The 19,145-nt window shown below is 37.4% G+C and overlaps 1 protein-coding gene across 2 annotated transcripts in view; it reads left to right on the top strand.

The window, feature by feature from the left end:
- Positions 1-19,145, top strand: part of LRP6 (LDL receptor related protein 6) — a 165,354-nt gene that overhangs the window by 137,028 nt on the left and 9,181 nt on the right. The window contains exons 16-22 of one of the 2 annotated variants that reach the window (XM_065941188.1): positions 2,900-3,109; positions 5,790-5,915; positions 10,638-10,739; positions 11,614-11,724; positions 16,075-16,305; positions 17,805-17,941; positions 18,584-18,681. In XM_065941188.1, coding sequence (XP_065797260.1) covers positions 2,900-3,109; positions 5,790-5,915; positions 10,638-10,739; positions 11,614-11,724; positions 16,075-16,305; positions 17,805-17,941; positions 18,584-18,681 — 1,015 coding nt within the window. Of the gene's footprint in view, positions 1-2,899; positions 3,110-5,789; positions 5,916-10,502; positions 10,740-11,613; positions 11,725-16,074; positions 16,306-17,804; positions 17,942-18,583; positions 18,682-19,145 lie in introns of both variants that reach the window. The other variant, XM_065941181.1, reaches the window with a different exon arrangement.

Raw genomic sequence — 19,145 nt, forward strand, 5'->3', positions numbered from 1 at the left:
CTTTTTTTTTTTTTTATCATTCTTTCTGCTGCTGTTTTAAATTTAATTTTAATTTTTATCAAAATAATACATGTAAATGTGGAAATCAAGTGGTTCCACTTGACCTGTAAAAAAAATCCAAGTTTACTGCTCTGCTCCTTCCTCCTGTTAGTTCCTACTCTTAGAGGCATCTGTGATGGTTTAATCAAGAGTCATTTTAAAATAACTGATTTAAAACAGCTGCTTCTTGATGTTTAAATTTTAGACATCACAACTTGACTTTTTTTGATGGAAGATGAGGGTTTGCTGTCTTAAATGATATATCACTAAAATACCCATATGAACTTTTCTGTCATCCACCCAGCTAAAAAAACTATTCCATCCAACTTAAAAACCATGATTTTTTTAAAAAAATTAAACCATAATTTTTAAGTTCATAATTATTTGTTATTTATGCATATGGAAATATAACCATCACCTTCTTTCTGCAGCTTTTTTCCTCTCTGAAATTATTCTTATCTAATTTAAATATTGTTTCAATATATGCAGATTCAGCAACCAATCCATCTTTTTTTTTTTTCCTGTTTCACTGGAGTCATACCTCTTTATCATTCTGTTTCCGTCAGTCTGGATTGGCTTGCTCTAGGCCAGCCTCCTTTCACTCTTATCCTGGACATGTACTTGCTGGTCTTCTTGGTGCTGAACCTGCTGTTTGCTAGTTTCTATTTGTTTGGTTCATTCCTTTTCCTGAGAGATCACATCCTCTACTAGCTACTTGAAAGGAAGTTCATAGGAGATTAATCTAGGTCTGTTGCTTGTCTCTTATCCAGCTTGTAAATTTTATATTGCTTTTCTACTCTAATGTCCTATTTTTCCTTATACTTACTTATGCCTTAATTGTTTACTATCATTTTAGTAGATTTTTAGGAGGGAGTGTAAGTAGACTTGTGTTTAACTCATCATGGATTGGAATGTTGACTTGCTGCCTTCTCATATGTATCTCCCCACCTTTCTCCATTTATTAAGCTTAGCTTTATGCTTGGCTCTTTCCTGGAACTTCCCCTGATGTTTCCAAAGTATTAAGCTAGTATCTTTCTTTGACTGAACTCGTCAACTAAGAACCAGGGAAAAGTTTTATAGATATTTGAAGGATGATTAGGAGGAAGAGGGAACGAATGGATATATGTTTTCTCTCTTTTTTTTTCACTTATTTTTATTAGTTGGAGGCTAATTCCTTTACAATATTGTAGTGGTTTTTGCCATACATTGACATGAATCAGCCATGGATTCACATGTGCTCCCCATCCCGATCCCCCCTCCCGCCTCACTCCCCATTGCATCCCTCTGGGTCTTCCCAGTGCACCAGCCCTGAGCACCCGTCTCATGCATCCAACCTGGGCTGGTAATGTTTCACCCTTGATAGTATACTTGTTTCAATGCTGTTCTCTCAGAACATCCCACCCTCGCCTTCTCCCACAGAGTCTAAAAGTCTGTTCTGTACATCTGTGTCTCTTTTTCTGTTTTGCATATTGGATTATTGTTACCATTTTTAAAAATTCCATATATATGCATTAGTTTACTGTATTGGTCTTTATCTTTCTGGCTTACTTCACTCTGTATAATGGGCTCCAGTGGGATTGCTGGGTCATATGGCAGTTCTATTTCCAGTTTTTTAAGGAATCTCCACACTGTTCTCCATAGTGGCTGTACTAGTTTGCATTCCCACCAACAGTGTAAGAGGGTTCCCTTTTCTCCACACCCTCTCCAGCATTTATTGTTTGTAGACTTTTGGATAGCAGCCATCCTGCTATCCAATGGTACCTCGTTGTGGTTTTGATTTGCATTTCTCTGATAATGAGTGATGTTGAGCATCTTTTCATGTGTTTGTTAGCCATCTGTATGTCTTAAGAGAACATAGGCAAAACACTCTCTAACATAAATCACAGCAGGATCCTCTATGAACCACCTCCCAGAATATTGGAAATAAAAGCAAAAATATACAAATGGGACCTAATTAAACTTAAAAGCTTTTGCACAACGAAGGAAACTATAAGCAAGGTGAAAAGACAGCCCTCAGAATGGGAGAAAATAATAGCAAATGAAGTAACAGACAAAGGATTGATCTCAAAAATATACAAGCAGCTCCTGCAGCTCAATTCCAGGAAAATAAATGACGCAATCAAAAAATGGGCCAAAGAACTAAACAGACATTTCTCCAAAGAAGATATATGGATATATGTTTTCTATTTGAATGAGGGCGAAGCAGTTGGGGTGGTGACGAGTGGGGCACAGATTTCAACATATGGTGTGAAAAAACTTTCTCATAGTTCAGTAACAGAGTTGGTTGCCTTTCCAGAAGCTGGATGGCTTTGTGTCTGGGGTATTTTAGAAATACTTATTTTGAGGCGAAGCTTAAACCAGGTAATGTATGAGTCTTTCCCAGTGTTCTGAGTGGCTGAGTGAGTGAGACTATTGTTTTCCACAGATGGCTTGAGCGTGCTCAACAGGTGTGGGTGGCCAACAACACAGAGTGCTCTGCCCACCACCACTACTTCATATAGAGAAGCACTGTTTTGTATGTTTTATGTATTAGAGATCCTCATAAGATTTAATTGGAAAAAAATAGACTGGTTTAAAAATTTTTGAAAATGACTCTGAAGTTCTTTTCTACGTTTCTCTGAACCCAGTATTTACTGTGTATTTGACACTTATTTGCTCTTCATTGCACTTAAATGTCTAGTCTGTTATCTGGTATGTATATATCTTTTAATCTCAGAAAGATTTTTGAGTTTTCTGCTAGAGAGCTTATCATATTTTCCTTCTCAGTACTTCTAGAATCCTAATGGGTTTTCAGTCAATAGCTCTTGAATTTTTGACTTGACCACATGAATCATTTCTGTTGAACATTCTCCTTTCCAAGGGGCCAACCGAATAGTGTTAGAAGACACCAACATTCTACAGCCTGTGGGACTGACTGTGTTTGAAAACTGGCTGTACTGGATCGATAAGCAGCAGCAAATGATTGAAAAAATTGACATGACAGGTCGAGAGGGTAGAACCAAAGTCCAGGCTCGAATTGCCCAGCTTAGCGACATTCACGCAGTAAAGGAGCTGAATCTTCAGGAATATAGTAAGTGCCGATGGTGTATTGCTAGTCACAAGATTCATGTTTGTTATTAGACGTGACAAAAGTTAAGATGTTGTGTGTCTTCTATTTTAAGATTTTCATATACTTCTAGTTTTGCCATTTTTAAAAAGTCTCCATGTTTTTAAAACCTTAGACTCACCTGGAAATTTTTTTATTTTAAACATGTTTTCCCTGTAAAACAAGAGTTAGAGAAAGGAATGGTGTGTCTCATTTTCAACAATCTCCCCACCCAGGAATAGCAAGGACTTGCTCTTCATGTTTTCTCTTTCTGTCCTTCAGCGTTTTAAGAATACTGGTGTAAAACCTGTATTAATATTTCTTTTGTTTCACAGACATCCTCATGGTTTCAACAGAAGAAGAAGTTAACATTTATATAATGATAAATAGAGTTATCATGAAAATAAACCTATTCTTTGGCAAAAACAAAACAAACTAAAAATTAGTGTATAAACTTAGAGAAGACTATGCTTAATAAGTGCTTGTTTTTTTTTCCCCTTTTAGTTAAGTTTGTTAATTCACAGCTTAGTAAAGTGACCATAAATTATTGAAAACTTGAAAATGACTAGTCATCTTGGCTTAGTTAATATGTGTTAATATAATACTATTAACTCTTTATAGTATTAATATTAGAGTTAGTATTAATATTTTAGTATCAACATTATTATAATTTATGTATATATAAATATATTATTTATATATATCTTTATTATAGTGTTTAGTATCAACATTATTAACATTAATTAATTTAAGTTAATTATTATGAGTTACCAAGTTATATTAATATATATACCAAGTTATATTAATATATATATCAATATATATACCAAGTTATATTAATCAACATTATTAATTAAGTTAATATTAATAGTAATTAATACTGTTAATTCTGTTAACATAATTCTGAGTTACCAATTTATATTAATATATATACCAAGTTATATTAATATATATATCAATATATATACCAAATTATATTAATCAAGATTGTTAATTAAGTTAATATTAATAGTAATTAATACTGTTAACTCTGTTAACATAATTCTGAGTTACCAAGTTATATTAATATATATACCAAGTTATATTAATATATATATCAATGTATATACCAAGTTATATTAATCAACATTATTAATTAAGTTAATAGTAATTAATACTGTTAACTCTATTAACATAATTCTGTTACATCTGTCATCAGATGTGCCCTCCCAGCCATCGCTACTGTAGATCTTACACAATTATATCAGGAATGCAGATGTTAAAATGGAGGACTAATGAGAGAAGTATTCACCCCTGAACTTCTCAGCACAATGCTTTCAAATCAAATTGGAATATTTAAGAAAGAAACAGGAATGAGAACACCATAGCTTGTTCAAGTCTCTCTTGTGTTGTCACTGTTCATGAACTTAGAAGTTAATTAGAGGTATTTGAGATTTAATAGTTAGAATTGTCATTGTATGTTATAACATGTAATTCATGCTGAGTATTTAATAGAAATAAGGTACAAGTGATGTAATGGCTAAGTATTCAGTTGATACATGAGCTTTCTATGGCAGAAAATCTATGGATGTTTTCAGAATTTCAGGGGGAGTATCTTTTTTTATAGTTCAACACTTAAATATGGTTTATATTTAGAAAAACTTTATTTTTCAAAATTTCTAAAAACATTAAAGAAAAGGAGATTGTTTATCAAGAGTGTCTTGGAATTACAAGGTTGAGAAACACTGCTGTGTAGGTTGTCCATTCTGATACAAGGACTGATGTCTGCTTTGGGACGTCTATATCGTATTACACATCTGCTCGTTTGTGCATAGCTGACTCCCTCCCTCTCGTCAACACACGCTGAAGCAGGACTGACGTGTTACTGACAAGAGTCAGATAATAAATGGGTGGCCACATTTGATGTTGGTATTCTGGGATGATAGCTGTCAAGTTGCTTTTGACGTGAGCTAAGTAGAAAAGTCAAAGCAATGATTTCATTAAATATAACTTATGAGACGAACTTTGAAATGTGCCTGACAGTGTATTTATTTAATTTAACCCAAATAGGAAGAAATCAAGCGTTTGTAACATTGCAAGTTCTTTTGCGGTTGACCAAGCAAATAATTTTTGATGGTCTCTGAGTGGTTGAATTCATGTGAACTTGGTTTTTCTTCTGACAGCTCTTAATTTTTAGCAGATTCCTCCTTAGAATATACTTTTTGAGCAAAATCATCATGTCTCTCAAAAAGGTAGAATTTCTGAGTTAAAAATCTTTAGAAGAATTTTTATATTTTAAAGAGAATAAGATCCAGGTTTCAGCGTTCTCCCCAGCAATTTTTTTACTTTGAATAATCAGCTTTTCTTATTCACAAAAATTAACATGAGCTATACCATTACCTTACTTTACTTTAAAATATTTTATATATAAATGTGTAAAGACAGTGGCTACATATAATTATTTTGTGTCTTAAATTGTCCTTGTTTTCTTGTAGATTGTGTAGAGATGGTGTGAGTAATTATATTCAGTGGAAATAAAGTCCAAAGGAATTTTGCATTTGATTTTCTTGGTAACTCATAAATAATTGATTTTGGCTGGGCTTTTCTTCCTCCCTCCCTCCCTTGCTATTCTTTTCCCTTTCTTTTTTCTCTCTCTCATTCTCTTCTCTTTCCTCTTTGCTTGCAGGACAGCACCCTTGTGCTCAGGATAATGGTGGCTGTTCACATATCTGTCTTGTAAAGGGAGATGGTACCACAAGGTGTTCTTGCCCCATGCACTTGGTTCTTCTTCAAGATGAGCTATTATGTGGAGGTAAATATGTTGTTATTTTCTTCTAAAAGTGTAATGCCAATCACATGTTCCAGAACTTAGTCTAGCATTCTTTGACAGTGAAATTGCTTTCTCCTTACTTGATTGGCCCCTTGTATTTCATACATCTGCACTATCCTAGGCTTTGGGGTATTCTAAGATTGAATTCACCATGACAAGAGATAGGTGTAAGCTGACCCTGGGCCTAAGGCAGAAGAGCCCTTTTGGGGGGAAACTCGTAACTGTAAATGAGTGTATTTCTTAATAATAAAGTCGTTTTTCCACCCTCAAAGGGTAACAAGAATTAATTCCACCTCCTGTAATCTTTATCCACTGAATTTTGTCAGTTTATGTGTCATTGTTGCGAATGTATTCAGTGGAAAGAATAGTCTTCTGTTCAGATCTATCAGCCGTTGCCTATTGTTTCTCTTACTTTTTCTAGCCAATAAAAAAGAAAAAAATTTTTTTTAAGATATTACTGAGTAGTGGTAATGTTATAGTGAGATTGGCTCAGTTACTCATGGGACCACAGCAGAGGTGTATCCCTTTGTTAAAGCGTAGCATGGTAGCATCAAATGCATTGTGATATTTGTTCTCTTAATCCGGAAATTCTCCTGCTGGAGATAGTTCTGTGTGAATTCAACCAAAGGAAAAAGACTGTTTTCTACAGTGGTGGGGATTTAAAAACAATTTCTAATGATAGGAAAATGATTTAATAAAATAACTGAGCTTATGTAGCTGTTAAAAATTATGATCATAAACTGATGTAAAAATGTAGCCCAAAGTTGGCTCAAGTGGGAAAAAAATATTAAAATGGTGTTTTATTATGTGATGAGAACTACATAAAAAATAAATCTCTGTGAAAAAAAGATTGAGAGGGCTTACACTCAAAATGCAAAAATTATTGATAAGGTGTTATTATAAGAATATTCTTCTAACTTGCAAGTTTAAAAAAAAAAATAACATGTATTGAGTAGTGGCTATGAGGATCTCTGGACCGCAGGAGATGTAAAGATCTTTGACACAGGGAATGCACTTTAGCTGGGGAGATCAGCTTTGTGCACAGGGAAGGTTAAGCTCTGGTTCTTAAAGTATCTGTCCCAATAGCAGGCATTACACAATGATGTAAATATATTTAATGCACTGATCTGTACATTTAAAAATGGTTAAAATGGTAAACTTGTTACATGTATTTTGTATGTGCTTAATTGTTGTGTTCAACTCTTTATGACCCTTTGGATTGTAGCCTGCCAAGCTCTCCTGTCCATGAGATTTTTTTCAAGCAAGAATACTGGGATGGGTAGCCATTTCCTCCTCCAGAAGATATTCCTGATTCAGGGATCAAACCCTGGTACATTGCAAGCAGATTCTTGACCCGCTGAGCCATAAGGGAAGCCCCCAAAACAGAATCTAGTTGCTTAAAGTGTGTGTTAGTTGCTGAGTTGTGTCCCACTCTTTCTGACCACAAGGACCGTAGCCCACCAGGCTCCTCTGTCCATGGGATTTCCCAGGCAAGAATACTGGAGTGGGTAGCCATTCCCTTCTCCAGGGGATCTTCCTGACCCAGGGATTGAACCTGGGTCTCCCGCATTGCTGGCAGATTCCTTACTATCTGAGCCACCAGGGCCATAATTTAAAAAAAAAAAGCAAGTGTTTCCATGTCAGAATGCTAGATTATTGCTCCAATAAGGCAAATCTTAGAAAAATATGCTTTTATGTAGACACAGATAAAACTCAATCAGTGATATCACCTTTCATTTAGAAAGTGTCTTTTAAAAGACCAGTATTTTTTTTCATATTTAGTGATTGTTTTTAATGTATGTTTTAACTGAATAGTCAGTAGTCTTTAACAGATGTGTACAGTGGTGTTATCAGCACCCATTTCAAGTGAAAGAAAGTGAAAGTCGCTCAATCGTTTCTGACTCTTTGCAACTCCATGGACTATACAGTCCATTGAATTCTCCAGGCCAGAATACTGGGGTGGGGTAGCCTGTCCCTTCTCCAGTGGATCTTCCTGAACCAGGAATCAAACTAAGGTCTCCTGCATTGCAGGTGGATTCTCTACCAACTGAGCTTTCAGGGAAGCCTACCCAGATCAAGATATACAGTATTGTCATTAAGAATAGTTCCCTGTGTCTTGGCAGCCAGTTCTCTTCCTGGAGTAATTTTCATCTCCATGGTTTAGCTTTACTTGTTTTTGAACTTTACATAAGGAATCATGATGTATGTACTCTATGTCTGGATTCTCTTGCTTACTGTAATATTTTGAGATTCATCCTTATAGTGAATGGAGTGCCAGAGTCTGTGGTTTTCTTTTTATTGCTGTGTGGTGTGTTTCATTGTATCAATACAAATAAGCCACAGTTTTATTTTTCTTGTGTTCAGGGACATTTTAAATGTTTTCAGTTTTTGTTATTAAGAGTGAAACTGCAGTGAATTATGGATTCATTAAATCTTGAATTTATACACAAGATTTTTCTTGTGATTTAATGTTGATTTTACATGCATGCATGCATGCCAGTCGCCTCAGTCATGTCTGACTCTTTGTGACCCCATGAACTGTGTAGCCTGCTAGGTTCCTCTGTCTTGGATTCTCCAGGCAAGAATACTGGAGTGGGTTGCCATGCCCTTCTCCAGGGAAACTTACTGACCCAGGGATCAGAACTACATCTCTTATGCCTCCTACATTGGCAGACAGGTTCTTAACCACTAATGCCACCTGGGAAGCTCAGATTTTTCAGTGAAGGCAAATGAGAAATACACAATCTGAATTTCTCTGCTTGACCTTCTCAAGATGTGTTTTCACTTGAGCCTGTGTTACCTCCCCATCATCTCATTTTGTACTTCTGCCAGTCTGAATGTGTTTTCAAACTGGTCTTACCATATTTTTACATTTTAAAAAATTTTTGAGGAGAGCTTTTGTTTGTGTAGATTATATTTATCTATGTGGTAGGATTTGAAACCAAGAACTTTTAAAAATATTTGTTAAAAATAATAATAATAAAGCATTACATGTTCTCAAGTTAAAACTGTTAAGAAAATTGATGGTATTTTCTAAAACAAAATAATTTTAGTGAGAAATATAGCATTGTTTTTACATTTTTAAAAATCTTTTTAGTGTTGAATTGGATCCTCTTGTCTACTTCTGCTTTCAGTCTCTTGTATGTAGTATGTAGCTTCATTGAACTGTATGAAGAATTTTGGCCTCAAAGATACGTGGTTGGAAAATGGAGGGCTATAATTAAATAGCCTTTTCAAATAGTTATGTATATGCATATTGAATTCTACACCAAATCTTGACATATGATAGTTTTCTATAGGGTTAGTTGCATTGTGGAACTTGAAAACATATCAGTTCACTTTTTTCATAATCTGTTATATTGAAATCCATTAATTATTTTATACTGGGAATGGGTATTTTATCCATGCATTATTTTGTAACGTTATGCATCTTGGTCATTTGGAAATACTAGAATTCCATTCAGAAATTCCCAGATCATCAGGTTTTGATGCATTTCATTATACAGTATCAAAACAATCACATTAACATTACCACCAATCTCATCGTAAGAATATTTAAGTACTAGGAATCCATCAAGCTAACAGTGTTGGATATAGGTCTTCCAAAATTATAATTTCTGATAGAAAGTTCCAGTGTTGTATAATTTGCCACAAAAGTACGTTATGGTTTGCTTTTGTTTGAATTCATTGGTTCATTTTTTAAAAACTTCCCACAAAATGCCCAAGTGCAAATATCAATAGTTTATATGCCACTCGTTCTTTCACATTAAAAGGGTGTCACGTTTTGGGTTGTGTTTACAGCTCAGAATGTTTTTCCCTTTGGGAACCTTCATGCTGAGGTATGCAGCCTGAGCTTTGTGCATGCTTTCCATTTTGTCAAACAGTATTGAGGAGATGTGTACTCAGAGAATTGATTTTAATGTAATTACTAGTTTTTACTGATTCATCAAGAACATTCTTGAATGAAACTGCCCCACCCCCACTGCCATGTGTACGTATGGTATATTACTATGTAGAATGTGGTGACTGCTGGTACAGTTTGGGGCCCTTGCCCCGAGTCTGCTAAGGTGCCAAGCATTTTACCTTCCATGGCATCAGTGCAAGTGTAGTGAGAAAGGCGAGTGATATGTTAGTATTGTAAAATAGTGTCTGTCAGTTCCCTGGAAAGAGGTCGCAGGTCAGGAACCCCCAGGGGTTCGTAGATCATTCTTTGAGAACCTCAGGGCTGGAAAATTTACAAATTCTAAGATAACTTTAAAATAATTGAAGGTGGATGATTATAATGGTAATTCCTGGGTTATAACATTGCAAATTCAGTACTCCTACTTATATTGTAATATATAAGAAAACTTCTTTCTGCCTTATACTTTTATAAGTTAGTGAATCTCAGTGAAGTAGTGTAAAAATTATATCTCTTTTCTGATTCAGTAAGATAATTTATAGATTTTATCTATTATAAAGTGTTTTGTGTATGTTAATCATTAAATGGGCTTCACTCAGGTGTAAATGTCAGTACCTCTGTGTGACTATGCTTGTGTTTTTCATTCCCCTCCCCCTATTCATTTGAAGAACCCCCAACATGTTCTCCTCAGCAGTTTACTTGTTTCACGGGAGAAATTGACTGTATCCCTGTGGCTTGGCGGTGTGATGGGTTTACTGAGTGTGAAGACCACAGTGATGAACTCAATTGTCCTGTGTGCTCAGAGTCCCAGTTCCAGTGCACCAGTGGACAGTGTATCGATGGTGCCCTGCGTTGCAATGGAGATGCGAACTGCCAGGATAAGTCAGATGAGAAGAACTGTGAAGGTATCTGCAATTCCTAGGCCTGCTTACAGATTTCCTGTTTCAATTAAGTTGTTTGAAATTCCCAGTTTTGCTTTGGCTCATTTAGTGGTAGATTTGGGGTTTCTCAAGTGTATTTGACTTTATTATTTCTAAACACAGTAGCATGTTCTAAATTGTCTTAATTCACTTAATGTGTATAAGATTTATACACCTTAATAAGCTTTGCAGTTGAGAAATGACACCAAAAGATTAACCCTTCAGTATGTAAAAATGGTCCTTATTTGCAGTGAACTCTGAATGGGGCTTCCCTGGTAGCTCAGTGGGTAAAGAACCCGCCAATGAAGGAGACTTGGGTTTGATCCCTGGGCCGGGAAGATCCATCCCCTGGAGAAGGGAATAGCTACCCAATCCAGTATTCTTGCCTGGGGAATTCCATGAACAGTGAAGCATGGTGGGGTACAGTCCATGGGGTCGCAAAAAGTTGGACATGACTGAATGACTAAGCAAACACATGTGACACTTACTAGCAACATAAAGTAATTTCATGTTTTCTTCTCATCTACTTAACTTTTAACAGAATGTAAAACAACCACAACAAAAATATTCTCTGGAAATTTTTAGTGTCTAAAAATGCATGTAGAATTCTTTAATTCTTAACAGAATTGTTAGTGAAAGATGGAATTTAATATAAAGGACACAATAGGAAGTTTCCTGCTAGATTGCTTTTTCTTCTCTTTTCTATCTCTCAGTTGAAATCCCCAGAAAATTATTTGTAAGTTTTCTCTAAATGTCTGATTTGTTTTTCACGTGTGCCTGGAAAGCTTTCTTTGACTTCTGCCAGACTTTACACGATAATGAAACTAAGAAAACTATTTACATTTTTTTTTCCCCACAGTACTCTGTTTAATTGATCAATTCCGCTGTGCCAATGGTCAGTGCATTGGAAAACACAAGAAATGTGATCATAATTTGGATTGCAGTGACAAATCAGATGAACTGGATTGTTGTAAGTATGATGAAAACCTTGTATTACTCTTAAGGGAGAATTTTCTTTTTAAAAATAACTTTATTAGCCTTAAAAGTGTGAAAGTGAAGCTTGCTCAGTCATGCCCGACTCTTGGTGACCCCGTGTACTATACAGTCCATGGAATTCTCCAGGCCAGAATACTGGAGTGGGTAGCCTTTCCCTTCTCCAGGGGATCTTGCGACCCAGGGATCAAACCCAGGTTTCCAACATTGCAGGCGGATGAGGGAGAATTTTTAATGTTCTTTTCCTTTTCTTTCTGTGTGAGGTTCACTTACGACCAGTGCTTTCTCATTAAGAAGCAAGTTATTGACATTAAGTTAGTTATTTGTACCTGAGATTTCTTACATTTTACATTTAATAATTTCTTAAAGATAGTTTTCTTATGTTCAGAAATCTTCACAGAAACATTTAGCAAAGCATCAGAAGAATGTTATTTTGCGAAAGCTAAGGTTAGGAAATTCTCAGTTTCGATATGTGGAAGTTAGTGGTCTAAACTTAAGAGTTTCTGAACATTCGTTGTTTAGTCACTTAAGTCGTATCTGACTTTTTTGCAACCCCATGGACTGTAGCCCACCAGACTCCTCTTTCCATGAGATTTCCCAGGCAGGAATACTGGAGTGGGTTGCCATTTCCTTCTCTTGGGTTGATCTTCTCAACCCAAGAACTGAACCTGCGTCTCCTGCATTGGCAGGTGGGTTCTTTACCACTGAGCTACCTGGGAAGCCCCTTTTGCACATTAACACATGTATAAAATTTCCTGTTTTTTTCCTGCATAATTTTCTACCAGTCTCTCAGTGACTTTAAGAGCTTCCTTAAAACACAGCCTAAGAATACTTGAGCCACCACATATATATTCCTGAGCCTAGAGACCTTAGGCTAAATAGCCTGTTGTTTCTTCAGGGTACACAACTACTGACTAATGTTCTAAGATGAAATGTATCCCCAGTTGACAAATATTCCATTTGTCAAGTATTGACAAATGGCATTCAGCACAAGCCAGGTCTCCCCTGTCGAAACTGATTTTGTGGAATTTGAACAGCTCATTTTAAAACTCTTAATCATAACAAAGACTTCAAGCTGATGTTTTTACAAAATTCAAATGGGATCCTCACTGAGACTATTGCGATCTGTTTCCATTTATTCAGCAAACCTGTGCTGAATACTTGCTATGTGCTGAGGGTACCTCGTCCTTGTGCCAGGTTTCTCAAGAGTCCTCTGTGATCAGAGGAGGGCAGGAAGGGGGATTTTCAGGCTAGGCAGAGGTAGATTTGAATTTTAACTCCACCAGTAAATTATTTGCTCTTGTTAGACCTCAAGTTCTCCATCTTTAAAATGAAGATAATATTTAGTATGGTGATTGTGAGAGGATTAAATGATTTAATGTATATGATACAGCTTAAATCAGAGTAGGTGTTATTGATAAAGGAGTGTGATGAGTAATGATAAATGTGCTGTAATAGAGATCTGTACAAGGAGTAGCACAAAGAAGAGAATGGTCAGATCTTTAGAAATGAAGATGGGATTCATCAAGGAAAACATCTTAGAAAAATGCGGTAAGGTTGGGTGAGTGTTGATCAGTGACTAACATTACTTATGCAGTTAAGTGGAGAGATTGCGTTCTGGGTAGAGGGACTCTCTTGTCCTGCCAAAACCAGAGTGAAATGGGCACCGTTGAGAAATCACCCATAAACTGGACTGCCGTAACACAGGCTGCTGTCCTGAAGGGGGTCGGCAGAAGCTGATACACATAAAGGTGAGATCACAAAGGACTTTGCTTTCCCTCTGAAGAGTCTGTAGACAGTATTCCAGAATAATGTCGTTGTTACTGTGTTAGTCACTCAGTCGTGTCCGACTCTTTTCGACCCCGTGGATGGTCGTCCACCAGGCTCCTCTGTCCGTGGGATTCTCCAGGCAAGAATACTGGAGTGGGTTGCTGTTCCCTTCTCCAGGGGATCTTCCCAACCCAGGGACCGAACCTGGGTGTCCCGCATTGCAGGCAGATTCTTTACCGTCTGAGCCACGAGGGAAGCCCCCAGAATAATGGACAGCTATTAAAAACCTGAAGTGGAGGACTGGCATGGCTATGTAATTGTGAAAGTAGTTAAGTAGATGGACTGGAGGTGATAAGATGATAGACAAAGAAATCTGTTAGCTTGGTTGCTTTCAAATGTTTTGACCACATGGAGAAGAATACAAAGATGTGGATGTACACGTAAAGAAATGAGAGTCATGCAACAGTATTTACCTGTATTGTGTGGAATGCATTCTGAAGTTTTCTGTTTCAAAATGCTGGTTTCAGCACATTAAGTTGTTTTTACCAACTAAAGACTTGCGGCCTGTACTTTTAAAATGCTTCAGAGACTTGTAGTTCAGCAGAAGATGGTGAGTGTCTAAATCAAGGGAAGCAGCACTGAAGGAGAGGAGGGAGCGGATAGATTTCAAAGTTATTTCAGAAGTAGAATGAAAAGGGTTTAATAACCTAGCCTAGAGGTGATAAGTTTAGGTTGAATTAGCAGGTTACCTCATTGAATGACTGCACTCATAAACGAGATTATATGGCAGAGACTTAAAACCAAAATATCATTGTGTATCATGACTGTGGATATTGTGTTCAGCTGATGTAGGTTTTTAATTATTTTTTTATATAAATTTAAATGCTTATAATTTGCCACAGGTGCCATTATTTATTCATGATCTGCCTTGTCCCTGGAATCTAGGAAATGTTGACAAATGGTGGTGACTGTGAGATCAGTTTGGATTACGTGGCACTGAAGCTGCCCCCTTGGGTGTCCCATTGAAGCTATTCAGAAAGCTGTTAGTAACTCTTGTGGGTCTGTAGCTCGAGAGAGAGATGGGCTTTTCAGTTTATTCTTGATAATTACAGCTGAGGCAGTAGATGAAGTCTCTGAGGGAGAGGAAGCAGAGAAGGAAGATAGCAGGAGGTAAACACAACTCTAGGAAGTACCTGCACCTGAAGCAGAGGGAGGAGAGTGAAGCCAACAAGAGGAAACAGAACAAATAATCAGAGATAGTCAAGCTAAGAGTGGTATCCTGGAAGGAAAGCATCAGACATTTTTGAGGGGAAAACAGGAGCCAGCAGTACTGAATGTACAGAGTTGTCAGTGAGATGGAGAGTGTATTGACTATGGCATATAGGAGAACTTTAACCTTTACCAGACTAGTTTCACTGTGGTAGTAAGGACAGAAGTCTACTTTCAGTGAGTTAAAATGTGACCCAGAGACAAAAAATGGAAGACAGTGAGTGTAAACTATTCTTTCTTGAAAGTTGGTGTTAGAAGGAATGCCAAAGCCCTGGGAAAAAAAAATTGAGGAAGATGGGCTGGTTGCCTCTCTTCCTTAGAGTCCATAGGTGATAATATGTGACCCACAGCCCCTCCATGGTATGTAACTTGGTGATGTTGTTTTCTTTCAATTCTTAGATTTAATCATAAGATGAGTTTAGCTATGTTGATGGGAGGTTTTGAGGTGACATGGAGCAAAAGAAAGGTTTTAAGAGATATGCAGTTGTGAAATACAGTCTGACTATTCACAATGGAAGGATTTTCTTTCTCAATAGAAGAGTAATGCTCTGCATTTGATGAGCCCTTTTGCTGTATTTTCCCCTATCTCTCATGTTGATGCCCTGCTTTTAAAGTCTCAGATAGCTCGGGGATCCCATGAAGGTTGCTGCCACGGTCCTCTCATGCTCCGACTTCTCCCTCTGAGTCCTCAGCTACTCGGGTACCAGAGACCTTACGTTCCTTGCCCTCAAGCAACTAGACTCACCCTTAAGACAGCAGCATGTTGGGCCTGAGAGCTGATGCTCATCGGTAGCTTCTAATTTCTCTTCACCAGGCATAAATGTCACTTTTCAGACCTAAAATCAAGCTCAGAGCTGATTTTGACTTCTTTACCATTCCAGGTAAAACATTTGACCCTAAAGTTTTCTTAGACATCTCCAAATAATATTGATTTTTATGATATACAGGATGAAGTAGGATAGATTTTGTCTATATGTGTTTTTAAACTTCTTACTGATGTTTTAATCTATAATTCACTTAACATTTTTCTTATCAATTTACAGTTATACTTTCCAGTGTATTGTCCTATGTCTGTTTTCACCTAGGAGTCATTCATTTTGATTCCTAGCAATGACATTTATATGTCTACGTATCCATGGGGCATGGGGTCTATGTATTCATAAAAAGGCAAAATGTGTATGAGTTGTCTTCATTAGGCTCACATTCTGCTTGCACACCCTCTTTCCATTACTGTTTTGAACCTGCAGCTGTTTTTCCATTATGTAACTGTACTGCATTCCCATTTTAGATCCAACTGAGGAGCCAGCACCACAGGCCACCAATACAGTGGGTTCCGTTATTGGAGTAATTGTTACCATCTTTGTGTCTGGAACCATATACTTTATTTGCCAGAGGATGTTGTGTCCACGGATGAAGGGCGATGGGGAAACCATGACTAACGACTATGTAGTTCATGGACCAGCTTCCGTGCCCCTTGGTTACGTGCCACACCCCAGTTCTTTGTCAGGATCTCTTCCAGGTGAGCCAGGACTGACCCACTGAGAATCAAGTCTTGGCAAGATTGCCAAGCTTCCATTATGAAAACAGAATACTGCCTACAGTCTACTTCAACATAAACTATCTTGGGTTTAAACAGTTACAGGGACAAATGTTCGCTTACTTTTAGCACCTTTTTACGCAGAAGACCTTAGGTATGGTTTGGTAGAAGTTGGCAAAGGATACAAAATGAATACATGTACATACAAGCATTTACATTAATATATCATACAGTTATTGCATGCACACTTCATTTCTGGGCTTCCCAGGTGGTGCTGGTGGTAAAGAACCTGCCTGCCAGTGCAGGAGACACAGGAGACACGGGTTCGATCCCTGGGTCGGGATGATCTAGAGGAGAACATGGCAATGCACTCCAGTATTCTTGCTTAGAAAATTCCATGGACAGAGGAACCTGGCGGGCTACAGTCCATGGGGTCACAAAGAGACTGAAGTGACCTAGCACGCATGCACACTGCATTTCTAGATATGCTCTACTAAAGTTAATCAACTGGCCATTTGTTGAAAAGAATCATAAACCACAGTTCTTTTGGTTCACTACCAAGAGACCTATACTACGGAGCCCAGAAATTACAGGAGGCTGAAAAAACAGATGAGGTTTCCTTTTCTGCAGATTTAGAAATACCTGATTGATAGCAGGGAGGAATACATCATCTTATGTTTTCTTTAACTTACATGAAGACTGTGGGAGGAGGGTTTATTCAGGCATGGCCAGGGTGCCAGATGTTCTGTCCTTGGGGAAGATTTCCTCTAGGGAAGTACAGCTTTCTTTTCAATGTGTTTTGGTACCCTTAATGAAAAGAAGCCTTTCTTGTAATGAATATGGAAAAAGAGATACCAGGGCGAAAACCCTGTGAAAATAACTTACTCTGGATGTTAGCTGTAAGGAAATAGATGGTTTTTAAAATTGTTAATGATTCCGTTGCCGTACCTAGTTTGTTAAAGGTGGAATATGGGAAGTCACTTGTGAAAAATAGAATTTCTTCTTTAGCATTGTAGTTGTGATTACAACAACATTTGCATCCAGTAGATAAAGAAATAATTTCCCATATGTTGAATTTATGCTCTTAACAATGGGTTTACTTTTCTTTTGAGCAGATCTATTGCTTTGTGTAGCCTGCTTTGCACTTCTGCTCTTCACAGTTCTTTTTTTCTCAGATCCTCTAAGAGACTGAAAACCTCTTGTCTGGAAGAGCTCTGCTTCCCCTCTGGCGAGTAGGAAGGGCCAGGAGCTATTCTTGGCCTTGTGTTATAGGCCAGCTCTCAATGGAAGTGCCCACTTCTAGAGAACATTTGTTTGCCTTTTCCATTAAGTATTTTCATTATTATTGGGAAAAGAGGGCATAAATTGTTTGAAAATGGAGCTATTTGACTATTGATATTTGTAATTTCTAGGACTGAATAAAATGATTTCATGCCTTCTGTAGATCTTACTCAACTTCAGTATTTATCCCTTCATTTTAGGAATGTCTCGTGGTAAATCAATGATCAGTTCCCTCAGTATCATGGGGGGGAGCAGTGGACCCCCTTATGACCGAGCCCACGTCACAGGAGCATCGTCAAGTAGTTCATCAAGCACCAAAGGCACTTACTTCCCTGCAGTAAGCAGCCTGTTTTCCTCTGTTCACTTTGAATGCTGAGATAAATAAGATCGTAGATGTTTAACTTATTTATTAAATATGGGTACGTAGTGATGGTAGTGTAAAAAGGTTTTAGTATAGAATCTAGACATACAAGGCCCAAAGGATTTACCACCACCATGTGAGCACTAGAATGTGCTCAACTTACTGACTGTGTAGCAGCCAGCATATTTGAAAGTATTGGATGTTAATTTCATATACCAGGTGAAAGTAGAACTATTGAATAGTACCTCCTGAGAGGCTCAGGACCGTCTTTCTATGACCTCCCAAGAGAAGGAAGTACCTGTGGTATTTCTCCTAAGTAAGTAGTCTTTCTCTAAACATTTATAGTTTTAAAAGTCAGAACCCAGTTGTGCTACACTTAAACCAGTAACTTGTAGGTTGCAGATTTCCTTCTCATCACCTTGTGTTACTTACCCCTAAATGTGTCTTGAGGGATGGAGAGCCACAGTCCTAAAGTACTGTTTTAGGTTAATTCTTTGAAAAAGAGAAAATGAAGAGGAATATGAACAGAGATGAAGGAAGAGAAGTTGAGAAAAGGCTAATAGTCTCTGTCTGGATAGACTGTTCTTATTTCAGTCATTTGATTTTCTTTCCTTTTAGATTTTGAACCCTCCGCCATCCCCAGCCACAGAACGATCACATTACACCATGGAATTCGGTTATTCTTCAAACAGCCCTTCCACTCACAGGTCCTACAGGTAATACACATCCTCCTCCAGTGTAAGTTCACATATTTATTAGAAGGAAGTGTTTGTGTTGTGACTTTGCTGTGGCCCTGGCTGAGTAGCTGATGGTCACCAAGAGAGAACAGGTATCTTATAGAGAGAAGAGGCATCTTGTCTGGGTAATGCTGGTATTGCCTCTACCACAAACCCATTTCTTTCAGGGCATTAGACTTCCTTTAATTAAGATATCATTGATGCACAATATTATGTAAGTTGCAGTTATGTAATGTAGTGATTCACAATTTTTAGAGGTTTTATTCCATCTGTAGTTATTACATAATATTGGCTATAGTTCTATGTTGTATAGTATGTCCTTGTAGCTTATTTTACATCTAATAGTTCATACCTCATTCCCCTGCCCTTTGATTTCTCCTTCCCACTTCCCTCTTTCCAGTGGTGGTCACTAGTTTGTTCTCTATGTCTGTAGGCCTGCTTCT

The sequence above is a fragment of the Muntiacus reevesi genome, chromosome 1 (assembly GCF_963930625.1).
Source record: "Muntiacus reevesi chromosome 1, mMunRee1.1, whole genome shotgun sequence".
NCBI classification, from domain to species: Eukaryota; Metazoa; Chordata; class Mammalia; order Artiodactyla; family Cervidae; genus Muntiacus; species Muntiacus reevesi.